The sequence below is a fragment of the Syngnathus acus genome, chromosome 16 (genome assembly GCF_901709675.1).
Source record: "Syngnathus acus chromosome 16, fSynAcu1.2, whole genome shotgun sequence".
Lineage (NCBI taxonomy): Eukaryota > Metazoa > Chordata > Actinopteri > Syngnathiformes > Syngnathidae > Syngnathus > Syngnathus acus.
The window spans coordinates 12,191,829-12,217,414 of NC_051101.1; the positions used below are offsets into that span (position 1 = coordinate 12,191,829).

Genomic DNA, 25,586 nt, shown 5'->3' on the forward strand with positions numbered 1-25,586 from the left:
GGCTTTTTTTTTTTTTTTTAAATCAAGCATGCGCGCCACTCACTTTCTCACAATGAAGTTTCTCTTCCTTTTTTATGATTTCAACAGATTTTCTCAGCATTTAAAAAAAACTTTCAACCATGCGCCACTAACTTTTTCTCAATGATAGTTTTTTCTTTTCTTCCTTTTTTATTATTTCAGCAGAATTAAATTGGAGCCTAAATACGCAACACCGCCGCACTCAACCCCAAAACTACTGACAAGGAACAATACAAACCGGACAAACACGACTTTTGAGATGAGGACTCCGACTGCGGCTCTCCTGCTCCCGGTGTTGCTGCTCACCTGCGCCCGCGTCGATGGCTACCGGCCGGTCATCATCGTGCATGGAATCTTAGATGGACCCAAACAGTTCCAAAACCTGGTTCTCTTCATTAATAAGGTCAAATATCCAGATTAAAAAAATATTGTAATATTAAAAAAATAATTTCAGACGTTTTCTCAAATACTTGCAACAAGCATATAAGCAGTTATTGAAAGGTAAAACTAACATAAGAAATAACTGGTTTGTATTTAGGCTGATTTTTATGATTACAGCACATTATTGTTTTGCACGATTGAAAACGGGAACTCGTTGCAGACGCATCCTGGCACAGAGGTGACGGTGGTGGACATGTACAATCACATGTCCAGTCTCAAGCCGCTGTGGAACCAGGTGCAAAACTTCCATCGGGCCATCGAGCCCATAATGAGTTCGGCTCAAGACGGCGTTCACCTGTTATGTTTTTCGCAAGGTATACACGTATATTTCTTTCAGGTCAAGGCGAAAGTGGTCTTACAATATTTAATATTGATATTTGTAATGTTTCTCAGGTGGTCTAATATGCCGAGCCCTCCTCTCCACCATGCCCAACCACAACATCCACAACTTCATCGCATTGTCGTCACCTCTGGCCGGCCAGTATGGAGGTCAGACAACCAAACAGTGCTCGCAGCAAGTCGCTATCATGTCAAGCTTTTTTTTGTCCCGCCAGAAACGTACTACCTTCAGCGGGTGTTTCCCTACTTCATGAAAGATACAATCTTCCTGGTTTGCTACAACAGGCTGGGACAAAAAGTGTCTATTTGCCAGTATTGGAATGGTGAGCACATTCTTGGAGTTGAAACATTTCAATTTGGATTGTTCAGGCGTGATGTAAAATGAAACATGTACAATGTAAAAAGTCAAATTTTGCACAATTTTTGATCCTGCGGATGGTAACAATTTGCAAGCTTCATAAATAGATGGATTGTTTTATGGCGTCCCACAGAGATCATTACTAGAACCCCTGACATTAGGATAATTATATCATCAATTTGAGTAATAATTGTGTCTATATTCTACAGACCCTCATCACAGGCCCAGTTACTTGAAGAACAGCAATTTTCTTCCACTACTCAACGGTGACATACCTCACAACAACACAAAATGTAAGCGCAACATCACACAATTCACAATTCCTGATGGCCAACTCACTATTTAGGCAGCACACAGTAGTCCAGGAGTAATCCCAACGCTGCCTTTGTGTTAAGATTGTAATAATGATAGAAATAATAAATAATATTAATAAACCTTTGTCAGCCTGGAGGGAGAACTTCCTACGCATCAAGAAGCTGGTGTTGATTGGCGGACCGGATGATGATGTCATCACTCCATGGCAGTCCAGGTTTGACACTTGTCTCTTCTATTTATAAGGATGACACAGAAATTTGTTGATGACATCAAAAGAAGACGATATAATAAATTTATAGGTATGTCGGGATAATAAGAAAATTACACTGAGGTGGGCAAAGATGGCGGTTCACATACGTTTTGTTTTTTTCTTTAAAAGGAGAGTTTTCTTTTTTTTTAGTTAGCAAATGAGCTATGCATTTTCTTTTTGTCATCTCAAATTGAAACCACTTTGCAACGATAAAGAGGATGTGACACAACAGGTGCCATTTTGTAAAATATGCAGCACTTAGTCGGGGCCTTTGGAGGGGTTCAGTGTTAATACTCGTTTCCTTTTTTTTATTCTTCAGCCACTTTGGGTTCTATGACAACAAAGAACGTGTTGTGGAAATGAGGAACCAAGAGGTACCCTTTCTCTGTTCCCTCTTCCCATCTACTCCATCGCCGTTAATGCATATTAATGCTGAATGATTTTTGAAAGATATTCTAATTGCAACCTGTGGATAGTTTTACAGGAATGACACTTTTGGACTGAAGACGCTGAGCGCTCGCGGTGACCTTTCACTCTGCCTCTGCTCTGGGGTCAAGCACATCCACTGGCACTCCAACTTCACTGTATTCACCAATTGCATCGAGAAGTGGCTCACTTGAAGGGAAAGGGGGGACGATGGAAAGGTGTTTGAGAATTAAGAAAAGATTTTAGAATTCTGTGACTTTTTATATTGCTCTATGTGCCTTTTTGCAATAACCACTGAACTATGTTGACATTTAATCATCTTAAAAAAGGTTTTCTCAGTTAGATTTATAATTTAATGGGGGATAAAAAATAAAAGGCAATTTCCCTAACTGTTTGAATTTCCATCTTTATGCTTCAAAAGTATTTTTAATAACCACGTAATGACAACGGCTTTACTGCCATCTAGCGGATATTAATGAAAACTAATTTGACAAAAACCGTAGCACACATCAAGTCAACCGGTGACGTCACATCCGGTCCCTAGGCCTTTGAGCTTTTATTTTCATTTAATTTGGAGGGTTGAACGTAGATTTACGACCTTCTTAAATTCGGGTTTGAATGACGTAAAATATTGAACATAAATGAACGATTCTACTGTGCTGTACTGTTTTTACTGGCACCAGCCGGCCCACAGGTAGACTTGATGACGTAACCACAAGGTGACACCTACCACCTCTCTTCCTCCGCGGCGCTGTGAGTCGAGCTGAGAAGAGCAGCTTCACTTCACTCAAAGCAGTGGTGGAGATTTTTTTTTCTCTCCAACGAGAGGCTGCAACTTTTGTGGCTGCTCTTCCTCTGTGTCACAGTGTAAAGACTCATCCTCGTCTGACGGACGTTTCTCCGTCAAACCGGAGCAAAAGTCAGGTTTAAAGGTAAAACTTTGTTTTTGGAATATAAACACTTGTTGCCTTGTAAAGGTAACGAACGACGTGGCTCTATTTTCTCAAGCGTTCGGTTGCTTTCAGGTACCCTCGGAAGAAGCAGATAGCAGACTGTGATCAGACAGCTGTTTTCTGTCAAAGTTTGTAAGATCGTTATAGTTGCTTTTAATTTGCGATTATATATGCACTGGAAGGCGAAAGAAAAGACGTTTATAGCGGTAGAAGTGATTGTTAAAGTGAAAGTGCCCGGGCGACGAAGTTTGCGCCGCGCGCTCAAGGGAAAAGTTGACTTGGCGGACACTTCATGGACTGTCGGCGTGGCCAAAAGTCGACGTGTCGCGTCCTGGACGTTTCAACTCGTGACTCTAAACTAGCAATCCAGTGTTTTGTCAATCTTTACCAATATATCGATCAAATGATCAAGAATGATAACTGAAATCAATGGAAGACCTCCGTGGTGATGTCATTTCCTGTTTTTATTTTGAAAAGCTAGTCACTTCCGCCCTTCGACTTGTCTAGTCTTGGTAAACTTGCTACATTTTCAGAGGATTCGAACAGTGTACACAGTATTTTGAGTCACTGTTTGGTTAAGCAGATGCCAAATGGCTGAGTCGGAAAACTTTATTCAGTGAACCAAATAGTGAGAGTCTGTTTGACATTTCCAGTGAGCTTGCTTTCTTGAGCCTGCAAATGAGCTGATTCCACTGAGTCACTACTGGAATAATTTAATTGTGACTCCACAGTGACTCCATTAATTCAAGGCACTCATTATTTATATTTTGTGTATTTAGAGTGCCTGCCAAGATGTCATCCCGTGGTCCAAATGACTTGTGTGTAATATGCGGAGGAGTTCTTCAAGGCAACCAAAGGCGTTGGCTGTTTGGAAACCAGCACAAGAAATGTAGTCAGCCTCAGACCCCCACAAGTTCCTTGAGAGGAGGAAGCCTGTCAGGTTCTTCACCATGCAGCCCCTGGGGTGAGTTTTCCCTCTTGAAACACTCATTCGAAGTCCTAATGTTGACTTCAACTTGCTCGTCGTCCACAGGCAGCATGTCCTCCCTGGTCTCATCATCTTCCCTGTCCAAGTCCCAGCTGTCCCTCAGCTCTCCCTCCAAATCGTTGGACCTCCTGTCGGTTCTGACGCACATCCTGGGCCGTCCCGTTCACCGCGGCGGCGGCCTCGGGGAGTTCGTGTGCGGCAAATGCACCGGCGTCCTGGAACGCGTCTTCAGATTCGATACGGTCATCAACAGGGTGAGGGCGCTGTCCTCGGAGAGGCTCAACAAGTTGACTCAGGAGCGAGACAACGTCCGGCGTTGGGTGCGGAGCAACTACGTCCAAAGGCACCCTCGGGAGCAGGACGAGGAGGTGGGCGGAGATGAAGACAAGGAGGACTACCGAGACATACTGAAGGACAACATGGCTCTGGCCGAGTATGAGTGCTGGTCAGAGAAGTGGGACACGTGTCCTTACTTTATACGAACAGGTAACACAAGACCCGGAACGAACCCTAACATCAAATCCTAATCTAGTTTGAAAATTGAATTATAGTAACTAACTCAGTTTTAACCCTAATTTTAAACCCTTGACCCAATCTTGAGCTCTATTTGTGTGCCCTGCAGGTAAACGGTGCCGAAAAGGTCAAAACTGCGAAGGCTGCGACTCTTTACGTGTGTCCGACTCAGATTACGAGTCTGTGTGCGGCGTTCCTCGCCGAATGCCGTACCAGGCCTTCTCTCCTCTGGCTCTGTCCCGGGACAAATCCCAAAGCATGCCTCTCCACTGGCACAGAATCCCATCCACCTGCTCCAGTCCCACCTCACTGGCGGCGTCCACTTTCTCCCTGAGGACCCAGTCCGTCCAGTCTCTGGACTCCCTGGACGGCTGCGACCCCTTGGACACACCCGGCGACGTGTTGGCCACTTTGTCGTCGGTCCTCAGGGAACTCCGACGTTTGGGAGGGAGGCCGGTCCGCTCGCCGGCCGGGAGCAGGATTCCCGTCCTGTCCGGGAGGAGCAAGAGGAGAAGTTCTAGTGAGATGACATCCCCTGTGGTGAAGAAGACCCTGAGCTTTGGGGAGAACGGCAATCACCACAACGGAGAAGAAGAGGAAGATGATGATGTTCTGATGGAGATGAAGGATGAGTTCATGCCGCTGCATCAGCAGGTGGGTCAGCTCAACTTGCTAAATATTGACACGCTTTGTTACATCCGGGAGCTGCCGTGTGCTAGTTGCGTAGCTTCTCAATCGGCCGTCTGTTTAAATCCCAAATTATTTGTTCAAGCAGAGCGCCTCGCACACGCTCCACCAAGTGATCAGGCATCTGCGTGGCCAGCTCGACCAAGCCGAGACCCGGGTCAGGACCCTTGAGGCACAACTGGAACCCAGAACAGCCCAGGATGACGAGATCAAGGACTGGACACATGTAAGCACTCAAGTTTGGAATGAAAGCTGAACTTCATTTAAAGTTCGAGTGCCTTTGTCCATGGATCAAATGTACACTTGGGCGGACACTTCATTAGGCACAACGACATTTTTAGACTGGCCAGGTGTGCCCGTTTGAATGGCAAGTTATTATACAACACTCAGCAGCCGCCCTGTTCGTTTATTGTTGACGCACACATGCACACACACACACACACACACGCACTGAGTGGAATCTTGGCAGACCAGTGGAGTTTGCCCTTGGCTGATTATTACAGGGACAAAAGAAACATATCAGTGACTGTCAGATAAAAAAAAAAAAATGTAAGGAACGTGTGTCAAAGGGCACAAACAAGTTTCAACAAGCTACCTAATCGCCGTGCTTTGCATGAGCTTTTGCAACTCCATGAATTTGTTTAGTTTGCATTTAAAAAGATGCCAAAAGTCAAAGTAGTATCACGCAGAGATCACATCATGAATAACTTGTGGTATTTAAACCCTCATAAAAACTTTATTAATGTCTTCAAATTCCAATTCGGACTGCTCATTGTCTAACCTCGTCAACGACATTTTTCTTCTTTAGCTTGTGCGTGATAAAGACGGCGCCGCCCTGCTGCCCGACCTCGCTCGCTCCCTGCACAGTCGGGATCGGTTCATCCAGGTGAGACATGATGAGGACGGACGGACGGACACAGACAGACAGACAGACAGACGGACAGACGTTAAGCTCCCTGGAATGTTGTTTGTCTGTGTGCCAGCCAGACTCTTCCTGCATGCTAACACAAGCTAGCAGATATAAAGACACAATTATGAATATTTTTTATCGTCTCATTGAATCCACAACATGACTGACTGAACACAGCTGTAGATGCCCCCAGGAAGTAGACAACCTGATTTGTTTATGATGTTCCTCATTTTGCCTTTTGCATGCGTGTGCTTGTGTGTGCGTGTGTTGTTGTCATCATCAGGAGTGCATGAGTGTGATCAGAAGAGTGTGCGTGGAAGGCGGAGGAAGAAGCCAGCTAGCAGACGAGATTTTCGACAAACTCGGCGAGAACCTGAAAGATATTGTTCATGACAACAAGGTGAGTCAACCTGATGGATGAACATTGAACATTATTGAATTGAATTGAATTGAATTCAAGGTTGCCAGGGAGAGTTTGATCCGTGAGTTGGCTGAGAAAGAAAAGCGTCTTGAGGAAGAGGTGGCTTCCTTAAGAAAGGCGGCAGGAGACCGCGAGAAAGACCTGGACACCCTCAACATGGTGCTGCAGTGCAACCAGGACGTCATCGACGTAAGATCGTCCTTAGAACATCGGGGACGAGTTGACATTTGTTGAGCTCTGTTCATGTACGTTGTCCTTCCAGGATCTGCGTCTGGCCTTGGCTGAGAAACAGCGCTTCCTGCAGGAGTTGGAGACGGAGAGGGAGGTGTGGAGGCAGAGGGAGCAAGCCCTGGCTGCCACCATGAACGAGAAGGACGAATTGGTCCGAGTCCTCAAGGTGGAGCTGGAGAGCTGTATGAAAGATGTGCAGGTACGGATTGACAAAAAAACGACTTTTCACGTCATTTATTTCATCAAATCAAAAGCTTTCGTTAAGATTGTGTCATCATGAACGGTCGTTACCATGGTGACCGTTTTCTATTCCACCAGGCTCTCTCAGACTCCGTAATTTGCCATGGCTTGGAGGGAGGCGGGGCCGAGGCATCCCTGGCCTCCCAGTTACGAGACAAGCAGACCCGCCTGGCGGCCATGTTGGAAGAACGAGAGACACAGAGCGCCACCTTGTGCGAGGAGGTCACCAAACTCACCGCCGCCCTGCAGGAGTACCAGAACGTCGTTCAGGTGCGGGACACCGCGTCCTTAAGGAAACGACGGTTTCGTTCGTGCTGGTTTTAATCGGAACACGATGAACAGAGTCAGCACGAGAGCTACGACCGGACGATGTCGTCTCTGACCGCTCGCTTGACGGACGCCAGGCGGGCGCTGCGGAACGAAGAGCTGCGCAGGAAGGAGGCCGAGAGGATGCGGCACAACCAGCAAGAGGACGGAGAGAGGGCCGAGAGGAAACTGAGAGACAGTCTGGAGAAGAGGGACCGACTCATACAGGTACATAGATGCTATTCGTTAGCCCATCTAAGGTGTTTCCCATTATGTGTTAGCATTAAGCTAGCACATGTTTTTAAAAACAGAACATGCAACTTTCTCTCCTCCGTAGCAAATTCTGCAGGACGCCGAGGAACGCGACCGTCAGGTGGAAGAGCTTCAGCACAACTTGCAGAAGAAACGAGACGAGTGCATGTCGGCCGTCAAACATGCGCTGTGAAGATGTTGCACTTTTAAGAGTGGTACTACTTGTTGTGGTGTGTATTTAGTTCTATTTATCACCACGGGTTTGCACTTTGACTTGCCAGATTGGGTGTTGTAGTTACATGTCTCAGCCAATATGGAGATGTTTGAAAATGAGCAAATCACTGTTATTTAATTTCCACCACAACTTTCTATGAATGGTTGTGTGTCAAGTCAGCTTTTTTTTTTTTTTTGTCTGGAGTTATGGACCAAAATGATCTAATTGGGTACTTTGCTTTTTGTCAGGTTTCTGGGCACTTTTTTTCAATATCATTTGAATGAATGTAATGTCTGGCAAGCAAAAGTAGTTTTATTTTTTTTGCTCAAGAGAATTAAACACTCTGATTCAAATGATTTTAATGTGTTTTGGAGATGAAATCTTTCTCACTATGACACCAACATTAAATTGACATCTACCCAAACACACAAAAAAGTCATTTTATACAAATATACTGCATTTAATATAATAATCAACAGATGCAAAATGGATTATAACGTAATTAAGACCATCAAACAAGGTTGTATATACAAAATTTGTCTCTTTCGGGCCACCGTATGTCCTTTTGGATGTATCCATTGTGATGAATGAGGCTTGACTGTATTATATTGTTCAATGGGGCAACTTATGCCTTCCTACAAGGCCGTCTGTGTGGCATCATTGGCATTATTTGACCTCTCACCCCGAGATTTGGGCTCTGAACCTGGGGCGCTAACATTAGCTTGCTCCACTCTGCCGCCATTGTCGTTGCCTCCGCCGTTCACGAGTGTCTGCGTCGCGGGTTCTGGCGGAGGGGACACGATGACTCGTTCTATGTGCTCATTGGCTGTCCGTTCGGTCACAATCACGTAATTGGGTTCCATCTGGTGGGAGCTGGAGCGGCGCTGCAAAGCATGCTGGGTACACGAGAAGGAACGCTGCCGGGGAGCCGGCTGCGGCGATAGGAAGTGAGGGGTCACCGCCCTGGGGTGTTCCTGCCGCCTATCTCGATCCTCATCCTCCGAGGTGACCTCCTGCAAGGTGCTTATGGGCCGAGGGGACCGGCCCATGATTCTGGGGGGTACCAGAGCGGTCGCTGATTGGTTGAGCTGCGGTCGCCAGTTTTGAGGGGATGGGTATTGGACGCCGCCCATCGACCAGTTACTGTCAAGACATCATTTGAGTCGAATATTATCATCAAATTATGCCAACAATTGGTTTATAAAACATTAAAGGAGTTCCGCAAGGTTCAATCTTAAGCACACTATTGTTTTCAATTCAAAGTCATAGCAAGTAAAAGATAATGGATTGGAGTTTATCACCCACTCACAAATGTTTAACACTTACTTCTGCGGTGGTGGTGTCATGTCCCGATGTGCCACAATCCCAGAGAAGGACGCACTCCGTCCTTGCGTCCCAACCCACGGCGAGTACATAAGCGCCCGCTCTTCCCACAGCATGTCGCTGGATGTGTCCACAGTGGTGGGCCCCCTCTGGATCTGGTGCGCCAGTAGGAGCTCCAGGACTTGATGGTGCAAGCCTTCCCTGGCCACATCTACAGGGCGGCGCCCCCTGCGGTCATGGAGGTCCAAGTTGGCACCGTGGAGGAGAAGAAGCCTGGCGGTGTCGTAACAGCCGTAGAAGGCAGAAAGGAAAAGCGGCGTCTCACCCTGGTGGCGAAATACAGAAAGACATTTTTAGCGCCGATCTTCCCTTATTTGCTTCGAAATTTGCTCTTACACAAACTGTACCTTATTATCTTGCAGGTCCACAGCAGCACCATAGCGAATTAGCGTCCTGGTCAGGGAAAGATGGTTCACCGAGCACGCCCAGTGCAGGGCCGACCTCCCTGGGAGAGGTCATGAGTGTGGGGATGGAAGAAGGGAGTGAGTAAGTCAGCCTATGAACAATCTTTACACAACAGAGTCAAAAGCCAGAATGGAGGGATGTGTTTGGACATGGGCGCAGATGAAAGACACAAGAGGAGGGGGACGATGTCAGGAAACAAAGTTAATGCTTCTTGATTAACTTTGTTCTGAGTCAGAGCAAGGCAACAGAGGGGCTGGAGGAGAAAGAGAGGGGGAAGAAGACATGGAAGGAAGAAGGAGGTAAGTTACTCCGTCTTCACAAGGAATAGTCGCCGCATGCCGCTTTTCTCCAAGGTCAACCTTTTTGTTACATTTGAAGATTATTACTCAAAATTTGATTAGATCTGAAAAGTAAATGTCGGTGGGCCTCGAACCTTTTACACCAAGTCCTAACTAAAAAAACATATATGTATATATTTTTTTAAATAAAAAAAATCTAAAAAAAAATATATATATATATTTTTAGGTTTGATTTAATTTAATATAAAATCTAAAAAACATATGTATATTTTTTTAGATTTTATATATAAAAATATAAAATATATATATTTTTAGATTTTTTTTTAAATGGTCAGAATTTGGCAAAATGTCATCTTCGTTATCAGCCATGTGATAGAATTACTGTACTTCCATCAATCAAGCGTATTGATGATGATCGTGAATCTTACCAGTATGATCCGTGTTATTGACAGACACTCCAGCTCTGAGTAGTTCCAGAACTACTCGGTCCAGTCCACTGCGCACCGCACGGATCAGGACCACGGAGCCATCCGGGCCGCACCATTCTGCAGACTGACCACAGCATAATGACATTATATATATGATAAAACAAATTTAATATCATAAAAGTATAAACGCAAACCTGTTGAGGGGGACTGAGCAGAGGCGGAGGCGTGGCGTTCCGGTGCCAGCCGTGAGTGGAAGCTAAATGGAAATGTAAAAAGTGCTGTGTCAGCTATTCCAACTTCTGTATGGCTGATGTTTGGTCGTGGTCTCACCTGGAGGCGGCCTACGAGGCTGTGATCCTCCCCCTCTGTAATGTTTGACGTCTTCCTGGCGTCCAACGGTCCTCACGTCCTCCAAGGAACTCTGCGTGAAGTCCGTGTCGCTGGCAATGTCCTGCTCCCTTTTAAGAGGCCTGAAGAAGAAACGATCAGCATCAAGAAGAATTAAAACTCCCTGGAAACTCACCTCATCCTCATGGCATCTTCTCCCAGGGGTTCCCTCCTCCTTTTCTTTTCAGCCTCCTTGGCTTTCTTCTTCTTCCTGGGGGCCAACTTGTCTTTGTCTTTCTCCCGGGCCGGCCTCCCCCTGGCCTCCTGCTGGGTGGCCGTTGCCGTCCAGGTTTTGGGTTTTCCATCCGTGGTGGTGGAGCGGTGGTTCACCTGCTGGCCTCCTGCTCCGTGACTGCTCCCTTCTCTTTGCCGCCTCTGCTGCCTCATCCTCCTTACCACCAGGAAGACCACCAAGGCCAGAGTCAGGAGCAGACTTATCGCTATGGCGACGACAGCCCACAGCCACGTGGGTGTCGGCTCTTTAACATAAAAAAAAAATGGAGAAATTCAGAGAGATTCACTTCCAACCAAATTTTCAATGCTACCTTTGACATCCTGTTTTCTGGTCCACTCCCCTTCCTGTTCGTCCCGGCTCCCGATTTCATCCTGAACACCTCGAACGGCAATGACGGTCTTCATCTCCGGTAAGGCCGAAGACGCAAAGATCCTCCGTGACGTGATTGCCCTCAAGAAGCTAGCTGCCTCAGTGGCATGAGGGAAACACGTTGAGGGCTGACGGGAACATGGACGGTTGTCCACTTGCAGAAAAAACAGGGAGCTGGAACACAATGGAGAACCCCAGGGCTGTGTACTGGCCCCACTGGTTTTCCTCACAATTCTGACTGAAATGAAATTTTTTCGTGGACTGCTCACCCATTGGCATCGCCTGCTGACGTTTCAGCCAACAGGTCAACAAGCTGCTGGGGGTCGAAGTCGAACAAATTCCTGCCGACGGCGAGTGGCGCCGAGCCCCTCAGCGTCGTGGGGGTCCGCAGCAGGACGCTGAGCGCCCACAGGAGTGACGTATTGGTGGGGACCCCGCCTTTGTGGGGGATGGCAGCGTGGACCACCAGGGTGCCCTTGGCCCAGAGGGGGCTCTGGTGAGCCGAGCAGTCGCCGCCGTCCCACCCGCAGGCGGCGTTGTCGCAGCCCTTGTCGCACTGTGAGTTGGCGTAGTGGTTGCGGCAATACGGAATGTGGCCTGGACTAAAAGGAAAAAAAAAATCACAATTTAAGAGGCACTTTTTTGCCAATCAATTGAAAAACGTTTTAATCAAATGGTCTCACTGGCAGTGTCCTTTGTCCTTGAGGCAATCCATTCCGTCCAGGAGACATTCCGGCTTTATGCACTCCTTGTCACATGACCGATCACTAAATTTGTCTTTGCACTTTCTGCTAGCAGGACATTGCCCCCATGGGTCGTTGGACAACACTGCGGACACACAACAAATATGACTTTTCGTCACTTAATTCAAGTTGATTTAATTATAATGGTAAGATCTTATTTCAAGATCAGCTTGGTTTGCTTTAAGCCTTTTTCTTTTGTAATCGCACCATCTGCGTGGGTGACACAAATAACGTCTCTCATTGTTTTTCAGCATGAATGCAGCTCAAGACGTAACGAGCGCTTCCTGATCTTGGCGTGTTAAATGGGAACAGGAAGTGAGGCCAGTGGGACCCGACATCAACAGGAAGTTTCCAGTAGAAGCCAATGGCAAACGGGAAAAGGAGTCGGCGCTGGATAAAGGTCAGAATTGGTTGCTATGGCAACCGGCTGTGTGATGGAGAGGGACAATGGGACTTGGCAGGTTGGCAGGTGGGCGTGGCGCCACAAACACGCAACGTCATTGGTGAAGAGTGAAGTTGAAAATACACCAATGATCCAAATGAAACAATCAAATGTGTTCCACTGTGTAATCAATTATTTCACACATTTCCAGACATTTCACTAACTAACTGACTGACTGACTGACTGACTAACTAACTAAATAACTAAATAAAATAAAATAAAATAAAATAAAATAAAATAAAATAAAATAAAATAAAATAAAGTAGCGCAACAGAATAAAATAAAATAAAATATAATAAAATAAAATAAAATAAAATAAAATAAAATAAAATAAAATAAAATAAAAGAAAATAAAATAGCGCAACAGATCAAAATGCACTTTTCTTTATAAAATTGTAGCCTTTGCAATTTCGAAATTGTGGTATACTGCATATTGTGGTGTCGATTTGAATTCAAATTATTATTCAGCCCAAGTGAGCATTCATCCGTTCATCTATGCATCCATTGATCTCGTGGCCATCTGAAATCAGAGCTTTCCCCACACAACTGAATTTCATTTTCCAAAATGTTAAACTCCTGCCCCATGGTAGTGCATAACATGATATAAAAAACATAAATTTCCTGACCTTGTCTTGTGCAGCTGAGTCCCAGGAGAATTAAAATCTTCATAGTCCGCATCATTTTCAACACATCCAGCTGCTGACGACCACTTTCAACTTTTTTACCAATCCAGCGTTATACTTCGAATAGCTCATGTGGACTGTAACAGCAGCAGCACCTTCTCAAAGCACCACCCGCCCCACTTTGTCCACCAGACCTTTTCTTGTTTCCCGGAGGCCCTTGCGGATATCTGGACGACTTCCTGCCACTGTGTGCAGAAGAATAGAGCGTCTGTGACTCACAATGTCAAATGCTCAGGCTTTTTGTTTCCTCCACTGTTTTTTTTCCTCATTATTTGACTCTTATAACACTATCAAATGTAGCATTTTCAGTGGGACTGCACAATATGTCAAGAGAAAAAGAGATCATCCTCATTCCAACAATGAATCTCACAAAGATGTGTGATGCATAAATACTTTCAAATGGACGTATGGATATATAGTATATATTTTTGGTTCATGTTAAAAATCACAATAACATTGATATTGAGATAGTCAATCCTCCAATAGCATGTTTTTCTATGACCTAGTTTCAAGTAAAGGTTTAAATGTCAATGTACAAAAGTACACTAAAACTAATGCAACATTTCTGAGTTAGCTAGTTTGTCTTTTATTAATTTGATGTTTAATTGTACCTGCATAGCATTTTATTGGAGGTTAATTTGAAATACAAAACCAAGGTTGAAAATGACTAAATTAGGCATTTCTGAGAGAGATAACAAGCGAGAGTACTTTCAGCAAGCGATGATACAGGGCGTTAATATAAAAGTATAAAAGTCGTTTTTGATGCCACGTAGTTTGTCCAAGTGGCGTTGCCGTACAAAGCGCAAACTTCCGCGCGTCTTGTCAGGTAGTCCTTCCAAACTTTCACTTTCATTTTGACGGAACAAGACCAAGAACAGTCAGTCGGTGACTTGAGAATGCTTTGTCATTTTTCAAATGTAAATATATATATTCCAAACACAATCGTAACCCTTCGAATGATACTTTTATTCATCGACGTCGTTGATATTTGACATACAAGTAAGTACAGCACCACGTGACGGCAAGATTTATTTTTTGGTCTTTACGGGTATTGCAATGAATTCGTGTGTGACTGTGTTATTAAAGTTTTGATTTAGGTTAAGAACTTCGATAAGTATAATGGAGGTCAAATTTTAAAGTCAGAACCTTGTTAACAGTAAGTCTTGGTGGTGAAAGTGAAAGTAAAAAGCTCAACCTTTGAAAACAACGACCTCACTCAACTATACAATACACAGTTAAATAAAAAAAAAGAAATATAACTTATGATGATTTCTTGTGTTTGCAGACATGTTCAAAGTGAGCGCCTTGTTGCTCCTGCTGCTTTTTGCGTGCGTGGACGTGTGCGTTGTGAGCGTCCTGCGTTCCCTGCAGCTCTCGCCACAATTCTTCCCCATCTTCCCTTGTCCTCCATTCGTCGTCCTATGGGGAGGAGAGTTAACCAGGGCCATCCTGCTTCTCCTGCTGTTGCTCCCTGCCAGCCTTCCCTCATGCTCCAGAGGCTTCGGGGCTATCCAGAGCATCCTGGTCCTGTGCTTGCACTTCCCGACGTACGTGACTCTTCTCCATGTTCTCGGCTGGAGCGTCGAGGAGGAGATGTGGGCGTGGCACTCATGGGAAAGGGTGAGAAATAAACAGCCACACATCTTGAAGCTTCAATTGACATCTATTCCGTCGAGTGCCAAGAATTAAAAGTTCGGATTGTGCAGGTGTTTCAGGGTTACCTGGTGACGGTGACGGCGTGGATCTACTGGAGTCAGTACGTCCAATCTTTGCTGCAGTCTTTGTTTCTCGCCGTGTCATCTGTGTGGAGTCGGAGGAGCAGCAAACAAGAGTCCACAAAGGACACTTCCTCGTCTCTGATGGGGTTCATGTGGCCTCACTTTGGTGCCTTTGTAGTCATGCTACTTTTGGTGGGGATCTCCTGCTTTTGTAAGTTCTTATCATTCAAGCTCACATAGACATTTTGGAGTCTTCAACACCTCATGAAGATGTTTAAAAAAAAAACTTGTGTGGTTGTGTCTCCAGGCGAGATGGCGGTCCCTCTGTACACGGGTCAAGTGACGGACTGGCTCCAGAACCAAGGGGATCCTGACGCTTTCACGGAGGCCATCACAATTATAGCAATCATGACTGTTGCCGGGTAATTTTTTTTTTTTGTGATACCCTTTATGCATGTACACTACCGTTCAAAGGTTTGGGGTCACAAAATTGTTTGGGTGACCCCAAACTTTTGAACGGTAGTGTATATATTTATTTAGATAATTATTTATAGATTATATATATAATCTTCTGTGTAAAAAATCTTATAATATATATGTATACTTATATTCATAGATTATATATAATCTTATACAAATATAAGATATAATTTATAATATTTAATTCATAATATTTTATTATAATAATATTTACACTACCGTTCAAAAGTTTGGGGTCACCCAAACAATTTTGTGACCCCAAACTTTTGAATGGTAGTGTACATTTGAAGAAATGTTCCACTTGCTTTGTTCCAGTGCCGTACTGGAGTTCATTGGGGACCTGGTATACAACACCACCATGAGTCACATTCACACGGCGGTACAGGGAGATGTCTTCCAGGCTGTACTCAACCAGGAGATTGCCTTTTTTGATGCCACCCCCACAGGTATATTCCGTGGGTTTCCATTTTAGATGGGTGAAAAATTGTATTTTCAAAAGAAAAATATTCAAACTTCCTGTTTGAGGCTAACTAAAGCCAGCTAGCTTAATGCTATAATGTAAACTTCCATAGGCAGGCTAACAGTAATTAGCATTTGCTCGCCAAAATTTTACGGATTAATGACATTTCAATTCTTTTCAATGGAAGCTAAACTGACGCGATAAATATTTTAACTGAGTTTTAATAATGGCCCCCGAACGAATCCAACTTGCCCTGCTACAGGTGAGCTGGTGTCGCGCATCACGACGGACACCAACACAATGAGCGAAGCACTGAGCGAGAGGCTGAGCCTGCTTTTGTGGTACACGGGCCGTGTGCTCTTCTTGTTCTTCTTCATGATCAAGCAATCAGGGAAAATGTCCCTGCTCACCTTCATGGGGCTGCCCATCGTATGGCTGGTGCCAAAATACGCCTCACAGTTCCACCAGGTAATCGACCATAAAGCTTTTAGTCTTTGCCCCAAAAACTGAATTTTCTGTCTGACATTTTTTGTAGAAAATATCAGTGAAGGTCCAAGCGTCTCTGGCTAAGGCTAATCAAGTTGCTACAGAAACCTTTTCCTGCATTACGACGGTGAAGAGTTTCGCCAATGAGGACGGTGAGACGGAACGCTACAGCCGCTGCTTGGAGGACATATATGCCCTCAACAAGTTAGAAGCAGCGACATATGCCAGCACAACTTCGGCCAACAGCGTGAGGATCATCCACACCGTCAGCACACCGTTTTTTTTTTTTAATTCAGTCTTTCAGTTGAATCTTTCCATCTTTTGCGTGTTCCCAGTTGACCACACTCGTCATGAAGGTGTGCGTCATGTACTACGGAGGCGTATTGGTGACCCAGGGGACAATCAGCAACGGAGAACTCGTCTCCTTCATCCTCTACGAACTTCAGTTCGGTTCCGTGGTGGATGTGAGTCATCGATTCAAATATCGTATACCTGTACGATATGAATGATAAATAATCGTGTGTCACAGGCTTTAATGCATTCGTACCCTGAGGTGAAGAAAGCCGTGGGAGGATCTAAGAAGATCTTTGAGTATTTGGATCGGAAACCTCAAATGCCCCCAGATGGAACCTTGGCCCCCGAGTCCCTGAAGGGACACGTCCAGTTCAAAAACGTTAGGTTTGCCTACTCCGGCAAGTCAAACACTGACATCCTCAAGGTTTGTTGCTAGCGTAAAGATCGAGACACTTTAGCCGCCGCTAACGTGGCTTTTTCCGGACTAGGGCGTGTCCCTGGAAATGAAACCCGGCCAGATCACGGCACTGGCGGGACTCAACACAGCTGGGAAGTCCACCTGTGTTAGGCTACTTGAAAGGTTTTATCAGCCCCAAGGTGGAGAAATTCTTCTGGACGGGAAGCCACTGAACAGTTACCAAGATGCTTATCTTCGGCAGAAGGTGAGTAGGACCAAATTTTTGGGACATAGCTCTGTGACGAAAGATAGTCAAAGTGAATAATTGGACCATTGCCCTCAGATTTCAGTGGTGAGCCAGGATTGTGCCCTGTTTGCCCGTTCCGTGCGGGAGAACATCAAGTACGGCTGCCCGGAGGCCAGCGACGAAGACATGTACCAGGCGGCCCGGTTGGCCAGCGCCCACGACTTCATCATGGGGCTGTGCGACGGCTACGATACAGGTGCCGCCATTGGGCTTGTAAAGGGGTGGAACATTTCGAGAAAAGTTTCCAGAAAATATTCCATATGTTAATATACATGGAATATTTCCAACTTTGAAAATACTTGTGTTGTAGATGCTGGTGAGAAAGGCGGACAACTATCTGGCGGTCAAAAGCAACGTATTGCCATTGCGCGGGCCTTAATTCGACAGCCCACCATTTTGGTACTGGACAACGCCACCAGTGACTTGGACACTGAAAATGAACATCAGGTAAGCTGTGCATTCAAACCTTTTCGTAAATGTAAGGTGCCAACCAATGAGGGACATCTGGGTTGGCATCCTTAATGCTTACAAAGATCAAATGCAGTTTTGAGACAGGATCGAAGACGATTTGGGAATCGTCGACAGACCTCAAATACAGTTTTGTAATCATTGTATTTTTTTTTCTCCCCCAAACGACGACTATCTCCACATGGCTTTGTCATTTTGTACTCCACAGGTATACCAGGCTTTGCTGAAACAAAATTGCAACAATCGCTCCGTGCTACTGATCTCCACCAAGATGAGGGTGGTGGAGAAGGCCGACCACATCATCTTCTTAAAGGACGGCGTGGTCAGGTCAGAGGGCCGCCACCGCCAGCTGCTGGAGAATTGCGAGGACTATGCTAAACTAGTGAATGAGGTGCAATGAAGGATGCCATGTGGAGTGAGCCACTTTTTTTCCTGTAATTTCTTCTGGTTTACGTGAAGATTCTTTTCGCTCAAATTCTAATAATTGCTGGGCAATGCTGTAGTTTCTAATTAGTAGACTGCTTGGACTTCTGTAATTGAATTGAATTTCTCTCGCCGTACGAAATATTTGATTAGATGTTATGTCTGTCCCATTTATTAATAAATGCATGAATATTGTCTAAATGGGCTTGGGCACCTTATCATCACTTGACTTTGCACAGTTCTATTTCAATGGTAATGTTTGCTAAGATTAGCAACTAAAACGCAAACGTTTCGTTTTATACGCTCGCCCGTGAGCGCATTATCACTCTAACGCTTATAGTAGAAACTGTAAAAATGCCACTTTTCGTCGAATAACGGTGGTCGACAGTTTTAAACACTTTAGCTGATCCTCCTGAGTTAGCTCGGTGGCTAACGCTAACGTCACGTGAGGTAGATACGCGGCTGTGTGACGTAAACAGACTCGACGTTGATCCAATCAACGCACAGCGTGGCCAACCACCTGACAGGAAGTGGGTGTTCTCGCCGTGCGTACACATATATATAGGCTGAAGCGGAAGTGGTCGGGCGCCATTTCGTGGAGAAGCTGCAAGGGGTCGTTTCGCCCCTGCCCGCTAACAGGCAGCTTCTTCTCTTTTTCTTCCCCCTTTCTTTCTTTCTTTTTTTCTTCCGCCCAATTGGATAGCTGCTAAAACATCCAAACCGATAGAAATGGCCCTCAGTTCTCCCCACGAAAGGTAACAAGCATTCTTTTGTGTATTAGCTAATATTTTCATCTCAAATGTCAGCCTTGGCGTGACAGTAATGCGCTTAGTTACCGTTAGTAGCTGTCTTGGTATGGCTTTTTCCAGCTAGCCAGCTAGCTAGCTAGCTGTCAGTGTCATTTGGTGACCGCTTTCCTAATTAAACTGGCGACATTACACAAAGACGTCTCCGTCATTAGAAGGGTTATATTCCTCTTATTCCACAGTTTGACAGTGCGTGGCCGCCCATTCATTCGTCGCCCCGCCGCGGCAAACTAGGACAACCCCTGTTTTATGAATTGGCCCTCTTCTTTCCGATTCAATGTTTTCAATTTTAGATGTCATGTCAGGCGTCTATATATTAGTTTTTTTCGTCGTTGTCTTTCGCTGGTTATGCTAGATACTTTTGGGGTGTACTGGCAGTTGGCAGTGGCCGGCTGTCGATATGTTTCCGAGTTTATTTGAGCAATGCGAAATTATAGCTAATAAATATGATTTTTGGAAGCTTTTTCAACCACAATCATTTCGTCCTTGTCATTGTGCGACAATGTTTACAAACACGATTGGAGGGCGGGGCCACACACCACGTGATCACCTCCCAGACACAATTCGGTTTCATTACATTTGCTTTAACGCAACTAAAATGAGCCGTTGGAAAAGAATAGACATATCAATATTTATAATAATAAACATTACAATATCATTTGTGCCTCTGTGTATCCACATATAGCAATGTTAGCCATTACAGAAATGGTTTTGCTCATCTCCAATACTGTTCATTTAAGATAGCTGTGGCATGAACTTAAAGTGCTGTTCATGCCATTTTCTGGGGGGGTGTCATCTCACTAAGTGCGTGCCATATCTCCAGCTGACTCTATTCCATGCGTGTGCATGCCTGTCTGCTACTCTCCACCTTAGCTCTGCGGTGGGGCTGCCTTGCGGCGCAATGGACTCGCACGGCAGCACCGGCAAGCGTATCCGCAAGCCCTCGCTGCTCTATGAAGACTTTGAGAGCCCGTCGCTGCCGCACACCATGCCGCCGGGCCCGCCCGCCCATCCGCAGCCTGCCGTCAGGGATCCGTCCCGACAGGGCCGCGCCACGAACCAGCTGCTGTACCTCCAGAAGACCCTGCTCAAGTGCCTTTGGAAGCATCACTTCGCGTGGCCCTTTCACGAGCCGGTGGACGCGCACAGGCTCAACTTGCCTGTGAGAGTCCCAATTGTAGACTCTCCTCCAAACGTATTGGAACAGTGAGGCCATTTCCTTTGTTTTTGCTGAAGACTCAAGGAATTGGCCTCATTGTTGCAATTCTTTTAGGACAGCAATGCTACTGCCTCTCCCTTTCAAGCAAAATGTAACGTTTGTTTCATTTTCTTCCCACAATCTCTCAGGACTACCACAAGATAATCAAGCAACCCATGGACATGGGCACCATCAAGAAGCGCCTGGAGAACAACTTCTACCGCTCTGCCAGCGAGTGCATCCAGGACTTCAACACCATGTTCACCAACTGCTACATCTACAATAAGGTAGGCCATAGCGATCGCGCCATGCTGATGGATGAGCGGTCAAACAATCCAAAGGAGTTTTTAAGGAAATGTATGAAATAATTCCGGCCTGTAACTGCCACCATTGTAGCCAACCGATGACATTGTGCTGATGGCCCAATCCCTGGAGAAGATCTTCCTCCAGAAGGTGGCGCAGATGCCTGAGGAGGAGGTGGAGCTCCCCACGCCCGCCATCCGCAGGAAGAGCAGCCTGGGACGCGGCCGCAAGACGAGTCGTGAGTGTCTCCCCGACCCGTGACGGTGAGTGGCTCCTCTGCCACCGCCATCGCCGTGCTGACCAACGTGTCTTCCCCGTGTGTGTTTCCGTTAGCCATGCGGGCGCAGCAGGTGCCAGCCGTGTCACAATCGGCCTACTCGCCGTCCTCCTCGGACACAAGCGAGTCCATGCTGGCCAGTTCGCCGCATACGGTGCTGACCAAGAGCCTACCGCCGGCCACCATCATGGGCCTGCCTCCCACGCAGCCCGCCACCAAGGTACGGTTGCAATTTTTTTTTCTTCAATGACAACATGAAGTGCCGTCATAGATGGGTTTAGTGACGATGACGTTGTTGTTGCAGAGTCCACTTGTTTTGATGCTCACTGCGATGACGTCTCGCATGATTGGCCAGTCTGGCTTTACGCTCCTCGTTTCGGCTGGATTTACACTTCCCAACTGTTTAGACTGTATTCCAAATTTACATTTCAACGGAATCATTGCTTCAGAACCCGGGAGACGACATGAATGTTTTAACGCACATCATGTACAGCTACGAGAAAATGAGGGGTCTCTTGCGGTTTCCATGGCGACATTCAATGGTGTTTTGTTGTTTCTTTGGGTTAGAAAAAGGGCGTTAAGCGCAAGGCGGACACCACCACTCCGTCCACCATGGGCTTGACGGTGGGGATTTCAGCGGAGGGACACGGACACTTGGTGGGCTTGGGCAAGGGAGGCCACGGCGGACAGGTCCACGAACCCCCCATGAACGCCATCTCCTGCATTGGCGGCATGACCTTGGAGACGCCGCCCGGCATGGGCCTGGTCCACAGCCCCGGCGGACCCGTCCTCCTCCAGCCCATGATGTCGGTGGTGGGGCGGCGCGTGGGCAGCGGGCGCCCCATCAAGCCGCCCAAGAAGGACTTGCCTGACTGTGTGCAACCGCAGCCTTTGCGGAAAGGCAAGCTGAGCTCGGCCATGCGCTACTGCAGCGGGCTGCTCAAAGACATGCTGTCCAAGAAGCACGCCGCCTACGCCTGGCCCTTCTACAAACCCGTGGACGCCGCCGACCTCGGCCTGCACGACTACCACGACATCATCAAGTATCCCATGGACCTCAGCACCATCAAGGTGACACACAGCGCTCCCTCCTTGTTGTTTGCACTGTCTCTGTATTACGTCGGTCAAACTCACTTTGTTTGCATGCCACTTTGTAGTTAGACGCACCTTGTGGCTAAAGCCAAGCTATGGCAGGGGTTTTACTTTCCGGACCTGGATTTGACAATGCTTGATTATTTTCTTCAGCGGGCTCGAACCTTTTAAGTTGGGTGCCGTTCTAACACCGGTGCATTTGTACAACACTGAGAACTCCGTGCTCGTGTAACTCTGCCGGCAGAGGAAGATGGACGGCCGCGAGTACCGCGACGCGCAGCAGTTTGCCGGAGACGTGCGCCTCATGTTCTCCAACTGCTACAAGTACAACCCGCCTGACCACGACGTGGTGGGCATGGCCCGCAAGCTGCAGGTGAGCCCTGCTGCTCCCCCCCGAGTCATCAAATCGCCCACCCTTGTGAAAGGCTTACTTTGGGAGTACGCGCAACATACAGTGGAACCTCCAAAGTCCGAAGGCCTCAGCAAAGCAAAATAAGGTTGTTTAAACTGTCGCTGTATGTGACCCGAGGCGTCATGTCAGATAGCATCTATTTCACTCCACAAGTCTATTTTGGGGGATGTGCATGACATCACAAACACTGGAACACTTTTCATAAAAAAACAAAAGCAAATGGATTTCATGTCTTTACGTTCTTTGTAGCCGCAGCAAAATTGTGGTTTAGGACAGTCTCTTTGCATGGCATCACTTGTTGCTAGGCAGACTTTCAAATGTAATCACAGCCGCCACACGGTTCATTGTATTCATGACTCTTGCATCATTTGCAGGACGTCTTTGAATTCAGCTTTGCCAAAATGCCCGACGATCCACAGCTGGACCACGCCGCCTTGTCCCTGAGCGGCCACCCGACATCCTCCTCCTCGTCCTCCTCGTCCTCCTCATCGTCTTCCTCGTCCACATCAGAGAGCGAGCCCAGCAGTGAGAGCGAGGAGAGCGAGAGCAGCCCCAGCTCAGACAGCGAGGAGGAGCGAGCTAACCGGCTAGCTGAGCTCCAGGACCAGGTGTGCACGCAGGTAAAGCCCACCAATTACTCTAATCATCTAGATGTTGGAGGAACAAAAAAAAGAATTGCTTAAAAATCTGCAATATTTCATCACTCTTTTGCGGGTTCCCCCACGCAGCTTCGAGCCGTGCACGAGCAGCTGACCGCGCTCTCCCAGGGCCCCATCGTAAAGCCCAAGAAGAAGCGGGAGAAAAAGGACAAGAAGGAGAAGAAAAAGCGCAAGAAGCCAGATAAGCACGGGCGTGGATCCAAGAGCCGAGCGGGCTCCGAAGAGTGGACCATGCCTACTAAAATGCTCAAAAGCAAGACGTCGAGAGCCGGCACATCGCAGACCAAGAAGAGCCAGACCAAGAAGAGCAGCAAGAGCAGCAAGTTAGTACCACAAAAACATGTCAGGAATAAAACAATCTATATTTTTACGACTGTGCTATGAGTACTAAAAAAAAAGTAAGCCTTGGATGGAGGAAATTTCACACCCTTACGAGCATGATTTAATGTCAAATCGAACTTCCCTCCAGGAGCACCAAGAAGTCGTTCTACCCTCCGCTGACGCCCGCCATGCTTCCGCACTACGACTCTGAGGAAGAGGACGAGATTGTGCCCATGACGTACGACGAGAAGCGGCAGCTGAGCCTGGACATCAACAAGCTGCCGGGCGAGAAATTGGGCCGCGTGGTCCACATCATCCAGTCGCGGGAGCCCTCGCTGCGCGACACCAACCCCGAGGAGATCGAGATCGACTTTGAGACACTCAAGCCGTCCACGCTGAAGGAACTGGAACGCTACGTCATGACGTGTCTGCGGAAGAAGCCGCGCAAGCCCTACACTGACCTAGGTACGATTTATAACTTCATATGTGTCTTTTAAATCTTGGCTTAAAAAAACTGCCAGCCCGAATTGGTGCTGTTCCTGGCATATTTATTTTTAACACCACATGTGACTGACCACAAGGCCTGAAATCAATCGCTGGAATAATCTGTAAACTATTAAGAGTTGAAAAATAGGATTATTTTTGCCATCCGCTTTCCTGATGGCGGCTGATCTTTTGCTTCCGTGCTCTCGTCAGCAGTAAAGAAAGGCGGCGTGCTCAAGTCCAAAGAGGAGCTGACTTTGGAGAAGCGTCTTGAGCTGGAGAGGAGACTGCAGGACGTCAGCGGGCAGCTCAACTCTGCCAAGAAGCCCGGAAAACCCAAAGGTCAGAGGTTCATCCATTAAAGATTGCATGTATTTGATTTAAAATAATTGTGAATGATTTTTTTTTTTAGCGGAGAAGGCCAACCCCACCGAGGCCCACACACAACCCTCACGCCTCAGCGGCAGCAGCTCCAGCTCGGACTCGTCCACTTCTTCCTCCTCCTCGTCATCGTCGTCCTCGGACACCAGTGAGTCAGACTCCGGCTGAGATCTTTGCGGCTAAAATAGAAAACAATAGTTGAAGAAGAAGTAACTCAGGGACTTGGGCTGGCCCAGGAAGTGACGTTCCCTGAAAACGGACTAGCGAACCCCAACACTTTTTGAATGTTAGACTTGAAGGATGTGCGAGGAAGAGAAACAAAAACACGTACGGCCTTTTGCTTTCTCCCTCCTGTCTTTTTTGTTGTTGTTCTGATTTGTAAATACATGTACAAAATTGTATCTTTCTTTTATAAAGAAGAATTTTAGGATTATTTCCACCACCCAGAGAAGAATGTATAGTGCAAGTCTTCTTTGGAGCTATTTATTTATTTGAAAATGTTCACTCTTGATGCTTTCTTCACAATCTTTTCATCCTCCTAATGGAGCCTGGCTTCTTCATCAACACGTCCATGGAACTACGGAAAGTCGTTTGAGCATTAAATCATATCCTTGATGTCCATCTGTCATATTCCTACCTGGACATCAAGAACATGGAATTAATGCTCAACTGTTTGCCATATGAAACGCTAAAAATGGAAGTTGACGTTTTGCATAATTGTTCTTTATCGCTGCATCCCGTTAAACAACGGAGAAGCAGACACACAACTTCATTCCATTCATAAATCATCTTCACTGTAACAAGCCCAACGTTCGGCATTGGAAATGTGTCCATCGTTTAGAATGTGAACAAACACCTCGTTGATTTGTGGAAGTAATGCTTGTGTATTCTTATAAGTGTGTTTATGCTGTTGCACACACGACTGCATCTGGCCTGCTGTTCCCTTGCCTTAGTTCTCGTTGGTCCTTCTACATTGTTCTTATATTACAGTACTTCTCTTAGTCACTGTTTGCTCACTTCCAGCGTCTTTGCTCTGTTCTGGCGCTCACCATTTTGTCTTCATTTGACTGCTTTGTTTATTAAAAAAAAACTGTTGGAACTTCTCTTTCTTCTGAACATTGGCATTACCACTAACACAAGAGGGATATGTTGCCATTTTCTTCGGTAGGTGGCAGCACTTCATTAATATTTGAATTGACTCACTATGACGCATACACAAGTACTTTTTTGTTCTTGAGTTAACGAAAATATTTGAAATGCAAGTGCACTTCCAACCCCAAAATGTATTGGTAGTACTTTATTGGTAGTCATTTTAGGTCAATATCATTCCTGAATATTTCTATTTTTTTTTCAGATTTATAAAATCCCTTTTTCATTGAACGTCT

At 46.3% G+C, this 25,586-nt stretch overlaps 5 protein-coding genes and 1 long non-coding RNA gene across 9 annotated transcripts; 4 read left to right on the forward strand and 2 right to left on the reverse strand.

Moving 5' to 3' along the window:
* The first annotated feature begins 27 nt into the window (after positions 1-27).
* On the forward strand, positions 28-2,416 carry LOC119135880 (lysosomal thioesterase PPT2-A-like). Its single transcript, XM_037273854.1, has 8 exons — positions 28-421; positions 620-773; positions 853-948; positions 1,014-1,121; positions 1,366-1,449; positions 1,601-1,685; positions 2,041-2,095; positions 2,198-2,416. The coding sequence occupies exons 1-8, from the start codon at positions 278-280 to the stop codon at positions 2,339-2,341; spliced, it is 870 nt and encodes a 289-aa protein (XP_037129749.1). The 5' UTR covers positions 28-277; the 3' UTR covers positions 2,342-2,416.
* LOC119135881 lies at positions 996-3,013 on the reverse strand. The gene is made up of 2 exons (XR_005100630.1): positions 2,878-3,013; positions 996-1,703 (listed from the first exon to the last, which is right to left on the reverse strand). It is a non-coding gene; the product is annotated as an uncharacterized LOC119135881 (long non-coding RNA).
* Positions 2,921-8,218, forward strand: si:ch73-95l15.5. Of its 2 annotated transcripts, none has more exons than XM_037273852.1 (12): positions 2,921-3,079; positions 3,880-4,064; positions 4,134-4,574; positions 4,711-5,255; positions 5,374-5,514; positions 6,097-6,174; positions 6,482-6,598; positions 6,659-6,808; positions 6,882-7,049; positions 7,169-7,360; positions 7,433-7,624; positions 7,734-8,218. In XM_037273852.1, the coding sequence occupies exons 2-12, from the start codon at positions 3,893-3,895 to the stop codon at positions 7,839-7,841; spliced, it is 2,304 nt and encodes a 767-aa protein (XP_037129747.1). In that variant the 5' UTR covers positions 2,921-3,079; positions 3,880-3,892; the 3' UTR covers positions 7,842-8,218. The 2 variants fall into 2 exon arrangements, with proteins under 2 accessions (XP_037129747.1, XP_037129748.1); XM_037273853.1 differs by having other exon boundaries at positions 5,377-5,514.
* An 80-nt stretch (positions 8,219-8,298) lies between these two features.
* Positions 8,299-13,412, reverse strand: notchl (notch receptor, like). Its single transcript, XM_037273850.1, has 11 exons — positions 13,180-13,412; positions 12,052-12,196; positions 11,638-11,970; positions 11,310-11,542; positions 10,901-11,243; positions 10,708-10,847; positions 10,572-10,633; positions 10,378-10,501; positions 9,593-9,690; positions 9,189-9,511; positions 8,299-9,005 (listed from the first exon to the last, which is right to left on the reverse strand). The coding sequence occupies exons 1-11, from the start codon at positions 13,232-13,234 to the stop codon at positions 8,498-8,500; spliced, it is 2,364 nt and encodes a 787-aa protein (XP_037129745.1). The 5' UTR covers positions 13,235-13,412; the 3' UTR covers positions 8,299-8,497.
* A 649-nt stretch (positions 13,413-14,061) lies between these two features.
* tap1 (transporter 1, ATP-binding cassette, sub-family B (MDR/TAP)) lies at positions 14,062-18,473 on the forward strand. The gene is made up of 13 exons (XM_037273983.1): positions 14,062-14,235; positions 14,522-14,856; positions 14,943-15,165; positions 15,262-15,376; positions 15,750-15,880; positions 16,157-16,362; positions 16,430-16,627; positions 16,716-16,844; positions 16,910-17,098; positions 17,163-17,336; positions 17,415-17,574; positions 17,689-17,825; positions 18,055-18,473. The coding sequence occupies exons 2-13, from the start codon at positions 14,524-14,526 to the stop codon at positions 18,244-18,246; spliced, it is 2,187 nt and encodes a 728-aa protein (XP_037129878.1). The 5' UTR covers positions 14,062-14,235; positions 14,522-14,523; the 3' UTR covers positions 18,247-18,473.
* A 372-nt stretch (positions 18,474-18,845) lies between these two features.
* On the forward strand, positions 18,846-25,300 carry brd2b (bromodomain containing 2b). Of its 3 annotated transcripts, none has more exons than XM_037275084.1 (12): positions 18,846-19,024; positions 19,949-20,237; positions 20,423-20,560; positions 20,670-20,814; positions 20,910-21,073; positions 21,421-21,924; positions 22,190-22,318; positions 22,732-22,977; positions 23,086-23,339; positions 23,486-23,802; positions 24,034-24,162; positions 24,233-25,300. In XM_037275084.1, exons 1-12 carry the CDS (start codon positions 18,999-19,001, stop codon positions 24,367-24,369), a joined length of 2,478 nt encoding a protein of 825 aa, XP_037130979.1. In that variant the 5' UTR covers positions 18,846-18,998; the 3' UTR covers positions 24,370-25,300. The 3 variants fall into 3 exon arrangements, with proteins under 3 accessions (XP_037130979.1, XP_037130980.1, XP_037130981.1); XM_037275085.1 differs by having other exon boundaries at positions 24,037-24,162; XM_037275086.1 differs by lacking the exon at positions 18,846-19,024 and having other exon boundaries at positions 20,120-20,281; positions 23,086-23,340; positions 23,484-23,802.
* The last annotated feature ends 286 nt before the right edge of the window (positions 25,301-25,586 follow it).